This window comes from Sminthopsis crassicaudata, chromosome 3, assembly GCF_048593235.1.
Source record: "Sminthopsis crassicaudata isolate SCR6 chromosome 3, ASM4859323v1, whole genome shotgun sequence".
Taxonomy (NCBI): Eukaryota; Metazoa; Chordata; class Mammalia; order Dasyuromorphia; family Dasyuridae; genus Sminthopsis; species Sminthopsis crassicaudata.
The window spans coordinates 260,057,144-260,075,970 of record NC_133619.1 but is presented as its reverse complement, the minus strand read 5'-3'; the positions used below and the strand labels follow the sequence as shown (position 1 = coordinate 260,075,970).

Below are 18,827 nucleotides of genomic sequence, written 5' to 3'. Positions count from 1 at the left end.
TAGATTAAAGAGACTCAACAGAGATAAATCACATCTTGCCATAGTGGTAAATCTAAGTTTTGTCAGTGATGAGGGTTGACATGTAACAGTCAATTTACAGAATGTCCCGAAAGTCTTGGCACAGCTTTAAGCTATTCTTATTTGATATTCTTAAGTATAAACTATTAAATTTGTTATTTCTTAAATTTAAATTCTACTGAAGCTTAAAAGCTCACTAAGGCTTTTGGAAAGCCCTGAATTGTAAGATTAAATGAGATGATACATGTAAAGTTTCTTTTGCATATCCAACTGTTATATAACTGTTTATTATTATCATTGTTGTTATTTGTACTGGGAGAAATCCTTGGAAACAAGAATGTCTTTCCCCTCTGCTCACTCTGATTTTTTAAAAATTTATTTTTTATTACGAAGCAAAGTGAACAGATAAGTGTAAAATAAAATCATATTACAAATAACTTATTTCTCCAACACTTTTGAGATTTATAAAATACTTTCTTCACAGCCATCCTATGAGATAGATAATATAAGCAAATATTACCTCCATCTTTACTGATAAAGAAACTTAAGCATATGAGGTTAAATGAATGATCCAGGATGATACAGGATTAGAACTTGGTTTTTTAATTAAAAGACCAGCTTTTTTTTCATCCAAAGTTTAACTTTGATTAATTGAATCCTTTAAAATAAAAATGGAAAACACATTTAGATCCTGTTTTCAAGATTTAGCCACAATTTTCCAAGTTATCTGTTTACTTATCTAGGTGAAATCGATAATGTAAATATACTTGGTACTATCTTGGTTTTTAGTTTTATTTTCAACTTTTTTTTTCCTCAACAAGTAGAGCAACAAGCTTTATTTGTTTCATTTTCTTCCCTTCCTTGGAAAAAAAGGTCCAGTGATGGGGCTTTCCTGGCCATTTCTTCTACAGATGGTTATTGCTCCTTTGTGACGTTTGAGAAAGATGAACTTGGAGTGCCTTTAAAAGAGAAACCAGTTTTAAATGTGAGAACTCCTAATACAGCAGAGAAGAAAGCCAAGACCCACCGAGTGACTTCTCCAAGCCCAAGGCCAGTGGAAGGAACTCCTACCAGTAGAAACCAAGACCCAAACAGTTCTATCACACCCCTTCAGGCTAAGCAGTCTCCAGCCATAACAGTAAACAAGGACTTGCCTATGAGTCCTCTTGGAAATAGAAACTCCCTGAATCTGTCATCTGAAGAAAAGAAAACTCCACAGGCTTATATTCAGAACACAAAGTCAAGCCAACCCCGGAGAATTACTTTGAATACCTTACAAGCCTGGAGTAAGACAACTCCTCGGTAAGAAAAACTTTGACTAATACAGAAAATTGTAGTTATAGAACATTTGGGAGAGGGAGGGAAGATGTACTGGTATGAAATGACAACAAATACTGCTAAAAAAAAAAATGAGGTTTCTGTAATGAAAATGTCTCTGTGTTTCATTGCTTTGTAATCTGGTTATAACAATTCACCTATGACAAGTGTTAGGTACCAGGTGCTTTCTCTATTGCCTTTATATTCTAAGTTTTGTGCTGGTTTGTGCTATAGGCGGGAGAACCACTTAAATGAATTTGCTCTCTTCAAGTAGTAATTCCTCTTCCTTCTTGCTTAACTTAGATATACTTAGTGATCCATAGTCTCATTTATGAGGATATTCCATGTCATGTTTCACAGACTTTAAAGCTTTTACTCAGAGATCACTTCATTCTACAGAAAAACTAATAAAATCAAGTGATGAATTTCCAAATCAGAGTTAAAGTAAAACAACCTTCCCCAAAAGATGGGACAGTTTAGAGGAGAAAAACAGTAACGGTGGTTACCAGTAACCACCAGTAACTTTTTTTATTCCTTTATTACATTCAGATCTTTTCACTGTATTCTTTTCTCAGCATTTTTCTTAGTAGAATTTCAGAGTGGGAAGGGTCCTGGTAGCCAGCTAGTTCATACTGTACTTGTACAGGAATGTCTTCAGCACTCTTATCCTAATTTTGCTTTAAAAATAAGAGGTTTCTGTAATGAAGGTATCTCTGTGTTTTAGTAGATAGCCATATTTTTTATTTGGTTATAACAATTTATGACCATCAGTCTCATATACCACTTGCTTTCTATATATAGCCTTTGCATTATAGGCTTTCAAGCCAGAGTGCTTGGCTGCTGTTTGTGCAGAAAGGGGAAACTACCTGAGGCAGCTCATACTTTTGGGTAACTAATTGTTAGGAAGTTTGAGGCTAATCTAGCTTTTTGCTGCTTCCTTGCATTGCTCCTAGCTTTAACAACTAGGGCTCAACTGAGCAATGCCAGTCTCTCTCCAACCTATAGCTCTTCAGCTATTTGAAAATAGCCATCATGTCCATCTGTTTTTCACACTCCACTCCCTGGCTTCTCCCCAAATCTCCTTTCCAGGCTAAATCTCTTCAGTTGCTCTTTCAATGGCTTCACCAGTATTCCCTTTAATTTATTAATAAGCCATTTTCAGTGCGATGGCCTGATGTGGGCTGACTGGAGCGCCATCTTGTGTTGTACATATTCTCAGTGAAGCCTGAGATTGCATTAACTTTCTTTGTTGCATCACACCGTTGATTTTTAGTTAGTTTGCACTTCCCCCAGGTCGTTTTTATACGAACTTTAATCTGCCTGTATTTTGAGCCTATTGAGATAATTGTGGAAACTTCCTTGTCATCCTTGCTGTGACTTTATATCTCCCAGGTTTGTGACGATTTCAAATTTGATGAACATGCCATTTATACTTTCATTCAAGTCAATAGTGAATAGACAAATCCTTGGTACATTTCACTATAGCCCTCTTTTCAAGTTGACAGTAAGAATTGACTTTTTTTTTTTTTTTTTTTTTTTTCACTACTTAGGTTAAATGAGATGCTGATAAAAGGCAGACTTATTTAATTTTTACTTTGCTTCTATTTTCTCTGCCAAGCAGCATAATATTTAGATATGGCAGCTAGGTGGCTTAATGGATAGAGTTCTAGATTTGTGGTGAGAAAGTTCTAAGTTTGAATTCTGCTCCAAATACTTATTAGCTATATGCTATCTAGACTAGTCACTTAATTGTACTTACCTCCATTTCTTCAGGTGAGATAATATGTGTAAATCACTTTACGAACCTTAAATGAGAATTAAGAAAACACATACCTCTTCTCAGTAATTTTAAATCACCAGGCCTTTTTGTCGATATTTGTCATCAATTTCAGCGTGTTTTGAGTTTTAGGATTCCTAACGTGATCATTTCTTCATCATCAGCAGCATCATCAATTTTGAATTTCTTCTTATATATCCATGATTTCCTCCTTCAGAACTTCCTGGGCTTATTACTTGGACAGATTTTCAAGAGATTCTTAGCTTTTCTCAGAGTCCTTTAAAATCTTCAAAAACTTAGAGTTAATATTCATTCTACAGATTTCCCCATAATTTGTAACAATTTTTCAGGACCAGGGCCAGTTCTCTTCACTGCTTTCCTCATTTTTTAAAAGAATGCAATTATTAAGACAAGCTAGGAATTGCTTTTTCATAGACAGGTCCAGCAGATTTCTGCATAATTGAATTCCCCATCACTAGTAAACTTCTGTTCCAGTCTGTTCTCTTTTCTCCAAATTCTTTATTTTATTTTAAGAGTATTTGCATAATTCTCAGCTGAAAGTTTAAACACATTTTATTACACTACCTTCTTTTAAAAATGATAAAATAGCTATGCTGTTTCCTAAAAAAATGAAAAAAAAGAAAATTAATTGGTTATCAGATATAAGAAGAACAAATGCCTGTCTATTATTCAGCTGTGTTCCCTGTCATTTTATATTTTTTAATCTAGGAGAATAAACTTAACGGCCTTAAAGACAGATGCTCAGACATGCACTCCACAAGTTAATGCAGTTTCTGTCCCATCTATAGAAGCATGTCAGCCAGGTAAGTAAATTTTAATTGTTTAACTATACCAGAGATATTTTTAATTTTATTGGATTGAAAGTTAATATCTCTTATTAGTTTTATCAGGTCATCTTCTAGTAATGAAACAAACTGTTGTGCATATTAGTATTTACAAATTCCCTTTAAATAACTTGGCAGAAATTTTGTATGGAATTATCACAGAGAGTGACTTGTCTTCCCAGTTTCCTAGGACAATTATGGGGTGAAGTCCATACTTTGTTTGTATTTTCATACATACTTCGTTACCTGCATTTTCCATTTTTATCAAATTGAAATTCCTGCACACAGTTCTTCCTCTTACTGATAATGAATTTGTTTTTGTTAAAGTAAGTTACATCTGACTTAAGAAGTACTTAGTTTACTCAACAAATAATTTATTAAACACCATACTATGTACAAAGCATCATACAAAAATTAAATAATCGTAACTCAAGAAGCTTACATTTTGTTGAACTTTTCATAATCATACACTTATTCTTCTCAATATTATAGAAGTACCTGAAGACACTCTTTGCATTTCTCCAGAATCAAAACGCCTAAGGTTCAATGAAACACCTATTTCACCATCTTCTGAAAATGAAAGAAATCGTGATTTAAGCAGCTGAGAGTCTGAAAGACTGGATTCCTGGTGGACTTTCATTATCTAGCCATAGTATAATCAAAGTAGGAGAGGCCTTTGGGTCCAAAATGAAGCATGTGACTTGTTTAGCATTCTACCCAGTGCAACAAGCACTTGAAGCATAATACTTATAGCAAGAGATAATGACTTGTACTGCTTTTTTTCAGCAAATAACCTTTTATTTTTATTTATCATATGTTTTAATTCAGGAGAATGAAAGTATTTATTCTTAGATTAAATACTGTCATTATTTTCCCGTCAACCTTTAACCATCTGGAAGCGTTTAAATTTTTGTGAAAGTCTATGAACCTTGCCTCTTATTTTAAAGTGTTTTCCTAATGATGGAATTTTTCTTCCAAGATTAGATCTCAAAAGAAGGAGAAAATGTAATCTCTTCTAGAGTTGATCTTTTGGATTTTAGAGTGTGTGAAGTGATTGCTAATTTAAATTATAGTTTTCACTTAGCTGGAAAGATCTTTCATAATTACTTTATTTGCATTTCAAAAATTACTTTAAATTGCCTCCCATTATCTTGGATTTGCTTATCTCAGTCCTTATGGGTAACTATAATAAAGTGTTTTGTTTTTAAACTAAGCTTTTTTGATACAACAGTGTTAGATTAAGAAAGCCCATTCATTGGATGTTTTCAAATCTGGTCCATGCTTCATTTTTTTTTTTTTAAGTTGTTTTGTTTTTATATTACAAGCATTGATAAATTATTACAACTTCATGAAAAGTAAAATTAGTAATGCAGTGAATTCAACTGAAAATGCCTACATTTCACTTCATTGATAAAAAAGTAGAAAAGAAAAACAAATTTGTAACAAATAGGTATAGTCAAGGAAAACAAATTCCTTCCCTTTATGGTATATAAAAAATATATATAAGCTTCATTTTGCACTCTAAATCCAAAACTTCTCTATAACAGAGCATGTTAAATCCTCAGTCCTCTGGAATCATGAAAAGTCATTGAATTGACCATGGTCAGTTTTAAAGTGAGGAAAATGAGATCCTCCAAATAGGAAATAACTTGTTGATATGAGGGAAATATTCCCATCAAGTTCTTGTGAAAGGGAATTACTGCCAAATGACACAATCCCCATAGAGATCCCAAAGGTTAATATAGGTTGTAATATGCTTAAGCATAGGTTCAGAGCTCAAAAAATTACTCTGAACATCATTCAGAATTTTTAGGAGAAATATATAGTTTTCATTTATATCAGAGAGGAAAAGGAATGTAGAGATGAGATCTCTCAAATTACCTAAGGGAAGAACAAAATTTTATGGAGATAAAGGTCTTGGATTTCAAAGTTAGATTAGGATTTACATTTCAAGGCTCTATTTGGAGAGCTTATGGTGGAATAATTGAGAAGAGAGATTTACATGATATATCTACTGAGTCAGAGCCATTGAATATGTAAATTTTCCACCTTGATGGTAATTCTTATAAATCTAGGGATGTATGATATATTCCATTTATCCTGTCAAGTTCCTTACCTACATCTAAAAAAGGCCAGAACTTAGCCAGTTTAGTAACTTTCCCTACAAAAGTGGCAGATCTAAACTCTAGATAATAAAGACAATAAAAAGAATGCAGAAACTTTTATACAAGCCAATATATAAGGTATATAGCTATAGTGAATGCTAGAGTTTGGATTAAAACCCACTTGTCCGGAATCTGGAACAATTGTGTAGTTGGAAAACAAAGCAAAAATTTGTTTTAGGCAATCATGAATATAATATATTACCCTTCTGTCTTAGCTTTGGTTATTATGGGTTCCTAATTTAATTTGTTCATTAAGCTTACTATTAATAGAATTAGCTCTATAAGATTTGAGTTTTCATCATATTTTCAACATGTGAACTGGAACTTCCAAACTTTACTTGGATAACCAAATTCAAGGGATTGTACTAAATTATATTATCTTGTTACTGGAAGGTTTTAGCAATAGTAAATGGGGAATCTCTACAAGTAACTTTAACTGGTAAATTGATTGTCTGCATATAAAGCAGTGAAATCACTTATTTGACTTTACCTCAGTGTAATAGAGTGGGTTCACAAACTTTAACTGAAACAATGACCATAAATAGAGTAAAAATAGAATTTTTATAATGCTGGATACCTATCACTTTTCATATGGACAGCATGAATGAAACAAAATTGGAAAATAATGTAGCTGGGGCTTGAGACAGATTAAATGGCAAATGGAATAAATGTAAAAATAACATCCTATAAAGTAAATGTTTGATGAATTGAGTGCCCTTTGATAATTGACATTTTTTTCCTATCTTGTACTTCCAGCAACAATAAATTCACTGGAAACATAAGTTTGATCCAAACATCTAGTAAGATAAAAAAATAAAGCTTATTCATTTGAGTAAGAAAATATACATGAGGATATATGTAGAATCTGTGAAGAGTTTTAATCTATAATGTAACATGTAATATTCCATATTTAATGAGGAAAGTCTTATATGTTGTTAAAATACATATATGGTAGTTCATAAATTTCCTATTTTTATCTCCTTTTTAAATTAAAATATTTTTAATTTAGTTAAATTTTTAAAACTTAACAAAATAGAAAAATAAAAATAGAACAAAATATATTGTCGTGTACAGAAGAACATGAGAGGATTCAAAATATGAAACATTTCCATTTCAAGAAAAAAAAAAAACCAAGGTATTATACTGAATACTACAACATGTAGTATTCAGAACTGTCCATTTTTGCTTCCTTATAGGTTTTCTTTTGTTCTCACTTTTTACTTTATTTTTCCTTCTTTTCCTCCTTCCCACCTCCCTAAAGAAGGTTGCAGATAATCATGAATATATTTATATATGCAAGTGTATATAGGTATGTATATCTACATATATATGTATACACAAATGCATGCAGACATATATACATACATTCACTTACATCTAAGGTAAACTTGTAGTATGCTTGTTCTCTGTTTCTTTGAAGATGAATAACATTATCTTAAGTCCAAATCTTTCCAAAATATTCTAAATCCACCATGTCATCATTTACTGCACCACAATAATATTCCAAACATATACAATCTAGTTGTTTTAAATAGTTTAAAACAATAATAATTTGGCTGACAAAGTGTAATTTACCTATTTTTTCTCTTTTGGTTGAATCTATTTTGACTGAGATCAATGGTTACTACCGCTGCTTTTTATTTTCTAATAAATTCTACTGATCATTATTACTATGTGTGTATCTCTTATTTCCTTTCTTACTGATGCCTCTATTTTACTACTACCTGCTACATTGTCTTGGTATTACCTAATCTATGTCCCTCCTTTACTCTAAGGATCCTTTCCTTAATCTCTCCCCTCACCTCCCTCCCTATGTTTTCCCTATTAATCTCCATGCTGTAAATCTACATACCCTTCTATACTTCATCAGATGCTATTCCCTCCCTTAGTCTTTATAGGTGTAGGAAGGTACTATACTCTTCATAATATATGTGTGTATTGTTCCCTATTTACCCCATTCTCGATGTGATTAGGTTTTAAGAACTACCAGCCCTCTTCTCCCATCTAATGTCTCTGTGCAAGTTCTTCTGAATCTCATTTATATAGCATACTTACTTTTTTTTTTTTTTTTTTTTCCTTTTTCTTACATGATTTTGCTTTTTAGAATCAGATCATAACTCTGCCTCAATTTTTCTTTTGGACTACCCAACCAAGGATGTCAGTCTTAGAAGTATGGTTTACATTTCCATGTAAATGTTCTTATTGAGTTCCCTTGAAATTAATCTTTGATGTTGGCTTTTATAAGTAGAATTTTCTACTGTTCAGGTTTGTTTTAGACAAAATCCTGAAAATCTGCAAGTTCATTGAATGTTCATGTTCTTCATTCAATATTGTACAATTTTGCTGGATATAATATATTTGGCTAGGGTCCTAATTGTTTTTTAAATATATAATATTTCAGCACTTAGAATCTTTTATTGTAGCTGCTGATAAATCCTGTACAATTCTGATTGTGCTACAGCATATTTGAATTGGTTGTTTTTGTTTGTTTCTTGTAAAATTTTCTCTTTGATCTGGGAAGTTTCAGAATTTAACATTCATGTTTCCTATGTGTTTTCCTTGTAAGATCTCTTTGAGGTGGTTATTGGTGGTTTTTTCTATCACTTCAGGACAATTCTCTTGTATTATTGTGTCAAGGCTCTTTTTTTGATTACAGCTTTTAGGTAATTAAATTATTTTTAATTTTTTTCAGTCTGTTCTCCAGAACGATTGTTTTTCTTATACAATTTTCTTCTATTTTTTTCATTCTTGATATTTTGTTTTGCTATTTCTTGGTCTCTTTATACTTTCACTAGCTTCCTTTTGCCCAATTCTAGTTTTTAAAGAATCATTTTCTTCTTTTAACATTCTGGATTTCCTTTTCTAGTTGCTTGACTTTCTTTTCATAATCTTAGATGGTTGTCTTTCTTTTCTTTTTTCTTTCTTTCTTTTCTCTTTTTTTTTTTTTTTAAGTTTTCCCATAATCTCTTTCATTTTATTTTTAAAGTCTTTAATTCTCCTACAAATATTTTTTCTGGCCAAGTACTCATTTAACATTACTCTTTGGGGTAGAAGAACCTTTTTTTTTACTTCAGGGTCTTCCTCTGAAGATGAACCCCAGTCTTCCCTATTCCCATAGTAAATTTCTATAGTTGGGTTCTTTCTTCTTTACCTGCTCATTTTTTAAATGAAGATTATTAGTGTAAGTACCTTTAATCCTGAGGTGGGAGGGATGGTGCTTCTGGCTTCACTTCAGTGGAACCTGGAACCTAAAACTAAACTATATGCTCCTGTAAGTGCTCCTGTAAGTCCTGTAAGTAGCCAGCAGCTATCCTGTCACATTGCTTCCACACTCACCAGGCCTGTGATAGTGCCTTCTCAGCAGCGTTGCTAGACGTGGTATCCCTTTATCTGAGATTCCTCAATCTTCTAGGACCCAGACCCCTGATTCCCACTTGCTATTTCTGAGGAACTAGCCTGGAGGTGTTTACATTTTTACAACCATTATACCTTAGTACTAGGGTCTTTCTTAGGTCTTTTTCAGTGAGTCTTATTTGATTTACACTGATCTGTGTTTGTTCTGAGCCACAATTTTTGTTTATGAGGGAAATCTGGAGAGCTTGGAATTTTCTGAACTATTCCACCATCTTCCCAGCATCTTTCTACATTCAGCAACTCATTTTACAAGTGAAATCCTCATGAATCATTTTTAAAAGATTCTTCCTTCAGTCTTTTAATGACAGTTTCTATATAAAGTATGGGGATCAAGAAATAAGAGCAAATAAGATCTAAAAACTGAAATTCTTTGAAATGTCAGGTGAATTATGGATTCCTAATTTAATTTTTTTCATCAAGCTTTATTATTAGTAAAATTAGCTCTAGGTTATTATATTATTTGGAAAGCTTACTAATTGTATTGTCTAAATCCAATTTTATGTAATGAGAGGTTTTTTTGAACCCCAGAATGTTGTTAAAACCTTTACAGAAACGCTGAAGACTACAAGAAATTTTGGGTTCCTCCAAGTCATGGATCCATCCAAAATATTTTTGAGCCCCTACATCCAAGTCTTATTTAGAGTCCACCCAAAGTTGTTTTTTTGATTCCCCTTGGGTGTTTTTTTTTTTTTTTTTTTTACTTTTCCAAACTTAATTGAATGTTTACATTTACTGATATTGATCTCAATCTGCCTTATTTAGAAGTTGCCCTTTCAGCAAGTTTGCTCAACTATGTATTGTGATTCTTTTGTGGACACCCGTGTCAAAATGAGAGCAGGCTACATCTTTCTAACTTGCTCTTCTCCAAGAAAAAAATTAATTTATTTCTATAACAATTTCAGATTTTGGAGTTTGTTCTTGTGAACAACAAAAGCACTAAAATTGCAAATAACTTAAGTAATGTTGCAATTTTTTATTACGTTGGCACAGTTCACTTATGAACACTGAATCTTTCTTCACCTATTTTCTAAGTTGTTAGTTATTTCTTTAAGGTGTATTTTGTTGATTCTGTAGTCAATTGTAGTAATTGAAATTTATGTGCTTTAGTGAATTGGTCAACAGATATTCTATGTATTTATTTATTTATTTATTTATTTTTTAGTAATTTTGAATGACATTTCCCTCCTTATTTTTGCTTCTTAATCTTTGTCATTATTATATTGAAATGTAATTAATTCTTGAGGATTTATTTAATAGACTATAGCTAACGCTATTGTCTTGATTGATATCTTGACTGATTCCCTAGGATTTTCTACATATACCATCATATCTAAAAGGTAGCATTTTCTCTTCTTTTACCTATCTTTCTTTCTTTCTCTTGTCTCATTGCTGTTGCCAATGCAGCAGTAACTACCTTGGCCCCAACGTCCTAAAGGTCAGGTGTGTTACATCTCACCTTTTCCCTAGGATTCTACAGTACTTTTAAGAAGCTTGGGGTGCATCTAGGTTCTCTGAAAATGGCTCTAGCCCACCCTCTCATGGTATATTCCCAAGCATAAGGAGTGGGTCTGCTGTACCCCAGTTCCATTTAACCACTAACTGTCAGATTGCTTTGTATAAAGAAATATTAATAAATATAGGAACACTTTCCCAAAACTTGGGAGGCATAATTCCCATTCAAATTTGCACCACCTCAGAAAAGGGGAAGTGAAGGGGATTAGATTAATAGCATAACTCAGTTCCTATACAGCTCAATCCTAAATCTAAGTCTTCTCCCCTTCAATTCCCCTAGCACACACCCTAAACCCTCTGACTCAAGTCCCAGGCACCCTAGCTTCTTGAAATTTCCTTTCTGGACTGACTAGCTCCAAGATTCTTGTAATCCAGACTCCAGGGTCTCCATGACTCAATCTGGATCCAATAGAGATCTTAGCTGCATCCAAAATTGGGAAAGGCAAATGATAAAATAAAAACAAACACCCCAAAGTTCTTTTGTCAGCTCCAGCATAAAGAGAAAGAGACAGGAAAAGAAAGGGGAGGGAAGAGAGAAAAAGAGGGAAGGGAGGGGAGGAAGAAGGAGAGGGAAGGGGAACACTGTGGAGGGAAATTTTCCCTTTGTCAGTTTTCATTGCATGGCACCCATGCTGTAGTGAACTGTGATCTCCACCTTCTAAACATTGCAGGTAAGATTGTATAAGAAGAGAATAACTCTCAGTTTGGCCAGTTTCAAAGATATAGCCTTTCTGGCTACGCTGCCAATTAAAGGGTGGTACTCTAATCAGATGGTAGGGGATACACAGGGTTTGGCATGTTAGGCTCCTTCAGAATGCGTCCATGTTAAGTGATTTGAGAATGCTTCAAAGTCCCCTTAAAATAACATTTCCAGGACTATATCAAACAATAGTGAGGACTTTGAGTATTCTTGCTTTACTGCTATATTTATTGAAAAATGTTTTAGAGTATCTCCTTTACATAAGATGATTGCTTTTATTTTTTGATATTTTTTGGTTAACAGTAGAAAAATAAAAGTTACTCTCTGCCTATAGTTTGTAGAGTTGTTTTTTAAGCATAAATGACTTGTATTTTGTCAGATGCTCCCCTCCACATCTATTTAGATGATTATATGGTTTTGGATGTTTGTTTAAAGATGTGTTTTGTAATGTTCTAATACATAGTGTATTATATTCCTACATTTATTATAGCTATTATATTCCATATTTTCAACATTTACTAGTCTATGATTATGGGCAAGTTAATCAGTGTCTTTAACTTCATTTATTCTCTTTGTAAAATGGAGATTATAATCCTCGTGACACCTACCTTCTTAGTTGTTATAAAGAAATCCTTAAAATGTTGTGATAATAAATTATTCTTATCCATAACTAGTGAACAAAGATTGGGCAAGAAAGTGTCAGGTTCTTTCCAACTTACATTAGACCTTGAAAATGACTTCAGTAGTATGTCTGAATACAACCAAACTTTCACCATTGTTGGCCATCAGAATATGGCTTCAAGAGAGGAGAATTGGGGCCTTTTACTCACCAGGCCCAAACTGGCTTCTGTGCTATTTCTGTCTTTTATGTAGTTTACCCTTCACCCCGCTGGCAATACTATAATCTCAATTCAGATAGCAGACTTTGCATCTAAGTAAAAGTTTGTTGATGAAGTGATCTTCTGTGTCTTGTTTTGTTAGGAATTTTATCCACCATCTCCATCTGTCTCAGCTTTTATCTTATAGAATTGCTTCTACAGCCATTGTCTCCAAAGTGAATGCTTCAGAGTTTCTTAATCCTCTAAGACTTTGGTCCTCATGCACAATTCTGAGTTTGTTGTTTAATATTTGTATTACTCGGGGTGGAGGAGAAAAGCAGGCAGCTCAAATGCAAAGGCTAAGTGAAGAGGGGATTATTCTGTCAATGTGTTCTTTTCTCACACAGAAAAGTGTGAGAGATATTGAATGAAACTGACATGCATTAGCAAGCCAGCTCAACTGAGCTTGAAATGCAGACTTAGGAACAAGAATTGTGCTAAAATATGGGTTCCAAAGCACTGCCATTCTGATGGGATCAATAACAGTCACGGAATGCTCAAATTGAAGTTGCTTTTGGAATAGGCAGAAAGAAGAAATCCTATGTGACCAGCCAGTCATAAACTCTCAGCTTCTCAATTGATATGGTCTAGAAAAACAGAGATAGTCTTATCTTTGATAAATTGGTGACATTCTGGTGCAAATCCAGGTAGGATAGACACTAAAGAATCTATGGTTCGGCTTTTATCCCTAGCCTTCCACTTATCTCAAATTTTAGTGATGATACTAACTTCAGAATTATTTGAACACTATATTTTTGCAACTAAAGTCTTTTGAAAATCTGACCATATCATCTTCCTACTTAGTAAACTCTAGGGGTTCCCTATTACCTCTAGGACCAAATATATTGTGTTGTTTTGCATTTAAAACACTTCATAGCCTGATCCTGCTCATCTTAGACTTTTCCCCTGCTGTGTACTCTTCAATCCAGCTCCACTGGCAGTCATGCACATGATCTCTGGATTCTATTCCTTTTTACTTTTCCTTCATGCTGAGAACACTCCCTTCTCACCTTTCTTTCCTGTTTTCCTTGACTTCTTTGATGATTCAGCTCAAGTCTCAGTTTTTACAGGTTTTCCCCAGCTCCTGCTACCTCTTGGCCTTTCCTCTAAAATTACCTTCCATTTCTATGGTATATATCTTGTATGTAAATTGTTATTCCCATGTTGCCTTCATCCATTAGAATATGAAATTGTTGAGGTCAGAGACCAAGTTATAAATGCTTAAAAGATGCTTGTTGACTGACTGGAAGTTTTGTCTTTATGAAGTTTATGCTCACTTCAAATACTATTATAAAGGACTTTATATTTTACTTTTTAATCCTCATTTCCCCAACACTACAATACTCCCTTCAACTCTTAGGTACTCATCAAAACCAGCTCTCAAGGAAGGAGTCTTAGTATGATTTAAAGTCTGCATGTCAGTTTTGTTACCCTAATTTTTGTTTTTGTCATCCCTAAATGTGCATTAAAAAACACTTTGTCTACCATTAAAGAAATTTCTGGCATCAGTGATTAGAGAAAATCATGAAAGTTGTTGTAATACTCTATCAATGAATTTCAATTCAAGAAATCCAATTCAATTCAAGAAACACTTATTAATTACATGCTTGGATAAGGTACTAATCAATTTGTCCTACACTTCCAAACAATCACTGATCTGATCTAAGAAAATTAACTAGCTTTGAATTTGAAGGGAGAATATCATTGACACAATCACTTTAATAGTGAAGATAGATGAAAAAAGGTTCAAATTCTCTAAGGAAAAAAGTGGAATGGTGAGGACTTATACCATCTTTCTAATCTCCAAATAAATTCATTAATTTTGGGGTAGAAGCAGGATAGTAGGAAACCCACACAGCCTTCTCATAGGGACTAGACATTTGCATTTATAAAGAAATTCATTTTAATATAACAATAAATACATTATTGGAAAATTGCATGTAAATAGAATTTTTATAAGTCAAACAGTTTCTTCAAAAGAATCCTGTGGTGAAATTTATTGTAAAATGAAGAATTTTGAATGAAGGTATAAAATAGGTTATACCTATACTCTGATCATTACCTGGAATTTCCTTTACTATGATGGGTGGGGAGGGAGAAGATGTTGATCTGGCATAAAGAGTCTGAGAAGTGGTTTATCCACTGACCCAAACCTCTTTGCAGCTACTGTGTACTGTGAGTGAGATCATTGTGCTACATAATGAGAATTCCTATAGCAACTGACTGGTCTTCACAGACAATGCTGGATTATCCAGTAGATTTACTAGGCACATGCCTAGGGCCTCAAGATTAGGAAATTCAAAGCAGTTAGCCTGGGTCTTTCTCTAATGCCCTTGTTCCTGGGTGGAAGAAGGGATTGAATGAGTGAGGTTCAGAGTAGGATTTGTTGGCTAGAGCTAGGACCAGAAGGAAGGGAAGTATAGACAGGAATGTTTAATTTCCTTGTCCCCTGTGACATATTTTTGTAAACATAACTTTTAACATATAAATGAAACTATTTCAAATGACAAATGATCATGGAATAATAAGTCTTTTCCATTTTGAATGGCATTTTCTCAAAAGTTTTCCACTATAATTCCTTAGTTTGAAAACAAATCATTACAACAAAAATAGTACAGTATTTAGGGATCTCTCAGTATCTCAAACCATCACCATTTCAGAGTTGTATGGAGGGACAGGTAAGTATGAACTTTATCAAAGACTTAAGTTATAGGCCTTAGAGGTCAGCTGGGCTAAATTCTTCACTTTGCACATAAGGAATATGAGTCTAGAGAGATTCTAGAGTCTTCTGGAGATTCAAGGGTAACACATAGCAAAATCAGGTCTGGAAAACTGTGTGTGTGTGTGTATATAAAGAGAGAGAGAATATGAGAATATAGTGTCTGGTACATAAGCACTTAACACTTGTTGATTGTTTGCCCACCTCTCCAAGATGGGAAGAAATGATCTCCCATGTACAACTCCCTATTTCACACATGGCCCCCCAGTGCCAGGAAACATCATCCTCTCTACTCCTATCTGCTCTTTTGTCATTTCTTCCTTTCCCCTCTTTTCACATCTTTGTACAGCATGTGCTCTGAGCCTCTTTGGCTGCTACCATCCTAGTCCTATGAACAGTTATAGCAAATTAGTTACCAGTGTTCATGATGTCTGGTTATTACTTCATGAAGAAGTCTAGTAAGACTGTGCAAGGGGAAAGCCTCGGGTTCCTACAGATCCTCAGGCCAATAAGGAATTACTTTTACTCTATTACAATGATCACCAAACTTTTTTTTGGTTATGTTAAAAAAAAAAAAAGGATAATATCATTATATTTATTGACTTATTTCTACACTATTGGAATAATAATGTTTAAATCACTTTGGCAGTTCAGAAGTTGGGTTGGAGAAAGAAGATACTTGAGGTGTGAAAACTAATTAGGAAGCTATTGAGTGATGGTTCAGATAAGAGATTTCATTTCATGAGAAGAGATGGTTCAGATAAGAGATTTCATTTCATGAGAACATGAAATAGGGTGGTTGTGTGAAGGAGACTGAGGGGAGTTTGGGTATACACAAATGACAACATTGGGGTATGTGAAGTAGTAGGGGGAATTGAAGATTGTTTCAAGGTGGTAAACTTAGGCGATGGAAAGATAGTAGTGCTCATGAAGTTTGTGAGGGAGTGTGGATTTGTAGGGAAAGATAATGTAGATTTTAGATTGGAGATTACCTAGCAGTAGTGTCCCAATATCCTAAGAAGTTGACTTGATCTTGAAATAATTACTGTTTGCCATTTTCAGGGCTGGCTGACAAGGACAGGATAAACCTCTTAGATCAAATTATTGATTCTCTGTTCATTTCTTCCCCAACTCTAACTAAGATTTTATTATGTTATTTTACTACTCTAATTGCTCTACTTCTACCCTTATGGATTTATTTTGCACAAGCCCAGAAAGAATGGTTGTATATGAAAACTATTTAAAAAAAATTTTTTTTTTAAATCAGTGACCTTTTTGGCCATATTACCTAACATTGGAATTTCTGGGCTAAAGTTTGCTTTTTAAGGAAATTACTTTCTTTAAGAAAACATGATCATTTAATATATGATTGCTTTGTTTATGTCTTTGGAAATTAAATGGCTACAGGAAAGAGAAGTAGAAGAATGAATACTATTACATATATTTGTCAGTGGGATGCATTCTCTGTGTTGGGCCTTTCCCAGCTGGGGGCTTGAGAGGTACAAAAGATAGTGATTTCAAAAGCAGAGAAGATAAGGGGCCATGATTCCTCTAGCAAAGGAGTTGGCATCTTAATTGTTGAAAGGTTTGTAAGTGAGATAATAACCTCAGATACTTCATGTCCATTTCTCTTGTTCATCCTTCACAGTTTTAAAAAGAAAACCCTTCTTTTAAAGTGGTGTGGCTGAGAGTGCTGACTAAAGAGACTAACCCCTAAAGAACTGGGAAGGAATAGCATCACCTTTGTAAAGTTTGTTTTGGGAGAAATGTCTTCTCTGAGTTCTTGTGGTGGGTAACGTCTGCCAAATATATACTTTTCACAATGCAAAAATTATAGAAATAAAAACAGGTTTTATTATGCTCAAGCATAGATGTAGGATTCAGAGGAAACCTGAACAACTATGAGAATTCTTACAAGACTTCTTATAGGCAAAATTAAGTCAGAGTGACAGAAAATAATTCTTCTATATATTGCAATCTTGCACATTCCTCCTAGGCCATAAAAGTTTAAGAGAAGACATTCAGTCAATTTTTTACACAATCCTAAATATTTAAAATTTAAAAAATGAATGGGGAAAGGAGTAGGGAAAGAGGACAAAGACCAGATCAGGCTGAAATCTTGAATATTTTAAATAACTTTCTGACTTTTTCAAAAACAAAACCTCACGGGAAGAAATGGTATATATGTTCAGTTATTTCAGTTGTGTCTAATTCTTCATGATCTCATTTGGGGGGCATATTGGAGTGGTTTGTCATTTCCTTCTCCAACTCATTTTATAGATGAGGAAATTGAGGCAAACTTGAATGACTTGTCCAAAATCCCACAGCTAGTGTCTGAGATCAGATTTGAACTCATTATCCTGATCCCAGGTTCAGCACTTTATCTACAGTAACATCTAACTGCCCTGGAATAAATGGAACTTTGCATATTATGATGAGTAGTACCTATCAAAAATTGAGAGCAAACATTATCTGGAGAGAAAATTCCATTTAAAATAACTGCAGACAATATAAAATATAAATCCATAATTACAAAATATTTATCATACAAATAAGTCTTCCTGGAACTCAAGAAGGTTTGGGTATAAGCTCAGGATGTGCTGCTGCTGCCCACTGCTTCCCCAGTTGCAAGCTGGTTCAGGAGTAGTACTACAACCAATGCTCTTTTATAGTGAAAAAAAAAAAAAAATCCTTTAGTCAACTGTTCTCATGAGAAGCAGATGTGCTCATGGACAAGACGCATCCTGAATGCAAAAGCAGGAGCAAGCTTTATAGTGTTAATTTGGTTCCTTACCCCTCTCTTCAGGGTTCCAATATGCTGAATTTACAATCTGAGTTTGTTATAATTTACAGGCAGAGTCACAATTGGTCAGATTTATAATCCTTTTTTATTCTCTCATTCCATATGTTAAAAAGCTTGTGTCTGGTCATTGATCCTAGTCTCTTTGGACCAATTGGTCTGGATCACTTTGTCAGGAACTTTATTGTTTAGCCTGTTCCTTGAGTCACACGGTGATTGGTTGGAGATATCTTAACAAGATTATTTTGTTGTGCCACAGTTCTCTTTTATTGTCCTGACTCAGTTTCCCCAATTGTCCTGTCTCAGTTCCTAACTGTTCTGGTCAATACTGCAACACCACCCCTCCCTCCCGATCATGATTATGCAGACAAGGAGAAAGATCTTCTATCTTAGACATTATCAGAATGTTGGGTGCCTCTCCCCATTGCAATAGGTGTCTCTCCCCATTCTGTAATCCCAATTTATCAGATGTCCCCCATGCCTCCCCTCACCCTGTCAGATAGTCCTGTTCCTGCTCCCCCCCACCCCCCTTGGTCTACTCCTATATCTGGGCCACGTGCATATATGTGTCTTTGAGAATTCACATTGGTTGCTGGATTTTTGGAGATGATAGTCTCATTTAGCCCTTGGATCAAACCAAGGATCCATTTGGTCCCAATAAATCTCCTTTTCAAATAAATTA

The 18,827-nt window shown here is 34.1% G+C and overlaps 1 protein-coding gene and 1 long non-coding RNA gene across 2 annotated transcripts in view; one reads left to right on the top strand and one right to left on the bottom strand.

Moving 5' to 3' along the window:
* The window catches only part of CHAF1B (chromatin assembly factor 1 subunit B), a 41,106-nt gene extending 33,317 nt beyond the window's left edge, over nt 1-7,789 (top strand). The window contains exons 12-14 of the mRNA XM_074300604.1: nt 892-1,320; nt 3,842-3,936; nt 4,450-7,789. Coding sequence (XP_074156705.1) covers nt 892-1,320; nt 3,842-3,936; nt 4,450-4,562 — 637 coding nt within the window. The 3' untranslated portion in view covers nt 4,563-7,789. The remainder of the gene's footprint in view (nt 1-891; nt 1,321-3,841; nt 3,937-4,449) is intronic.
* Nucleotides 710-14,880, bottom strand: LOC141561250 (uncharacterized). The gene is made up of 4 exons (XR_012488002.1): nt 14,689-14,880; nt 4,400-4,527; nt 3,169-3,733; nt 710-977 (listed from the first exon to the last, which is right to left on the bottom strand). It is a non-coding gene; the product is annotated as an uncharacterized LOC141561250 (long non-coding RNA).
* Between the last annotated feature and the right edge of the window lie 3,947 nt (nt 14,881-18,827).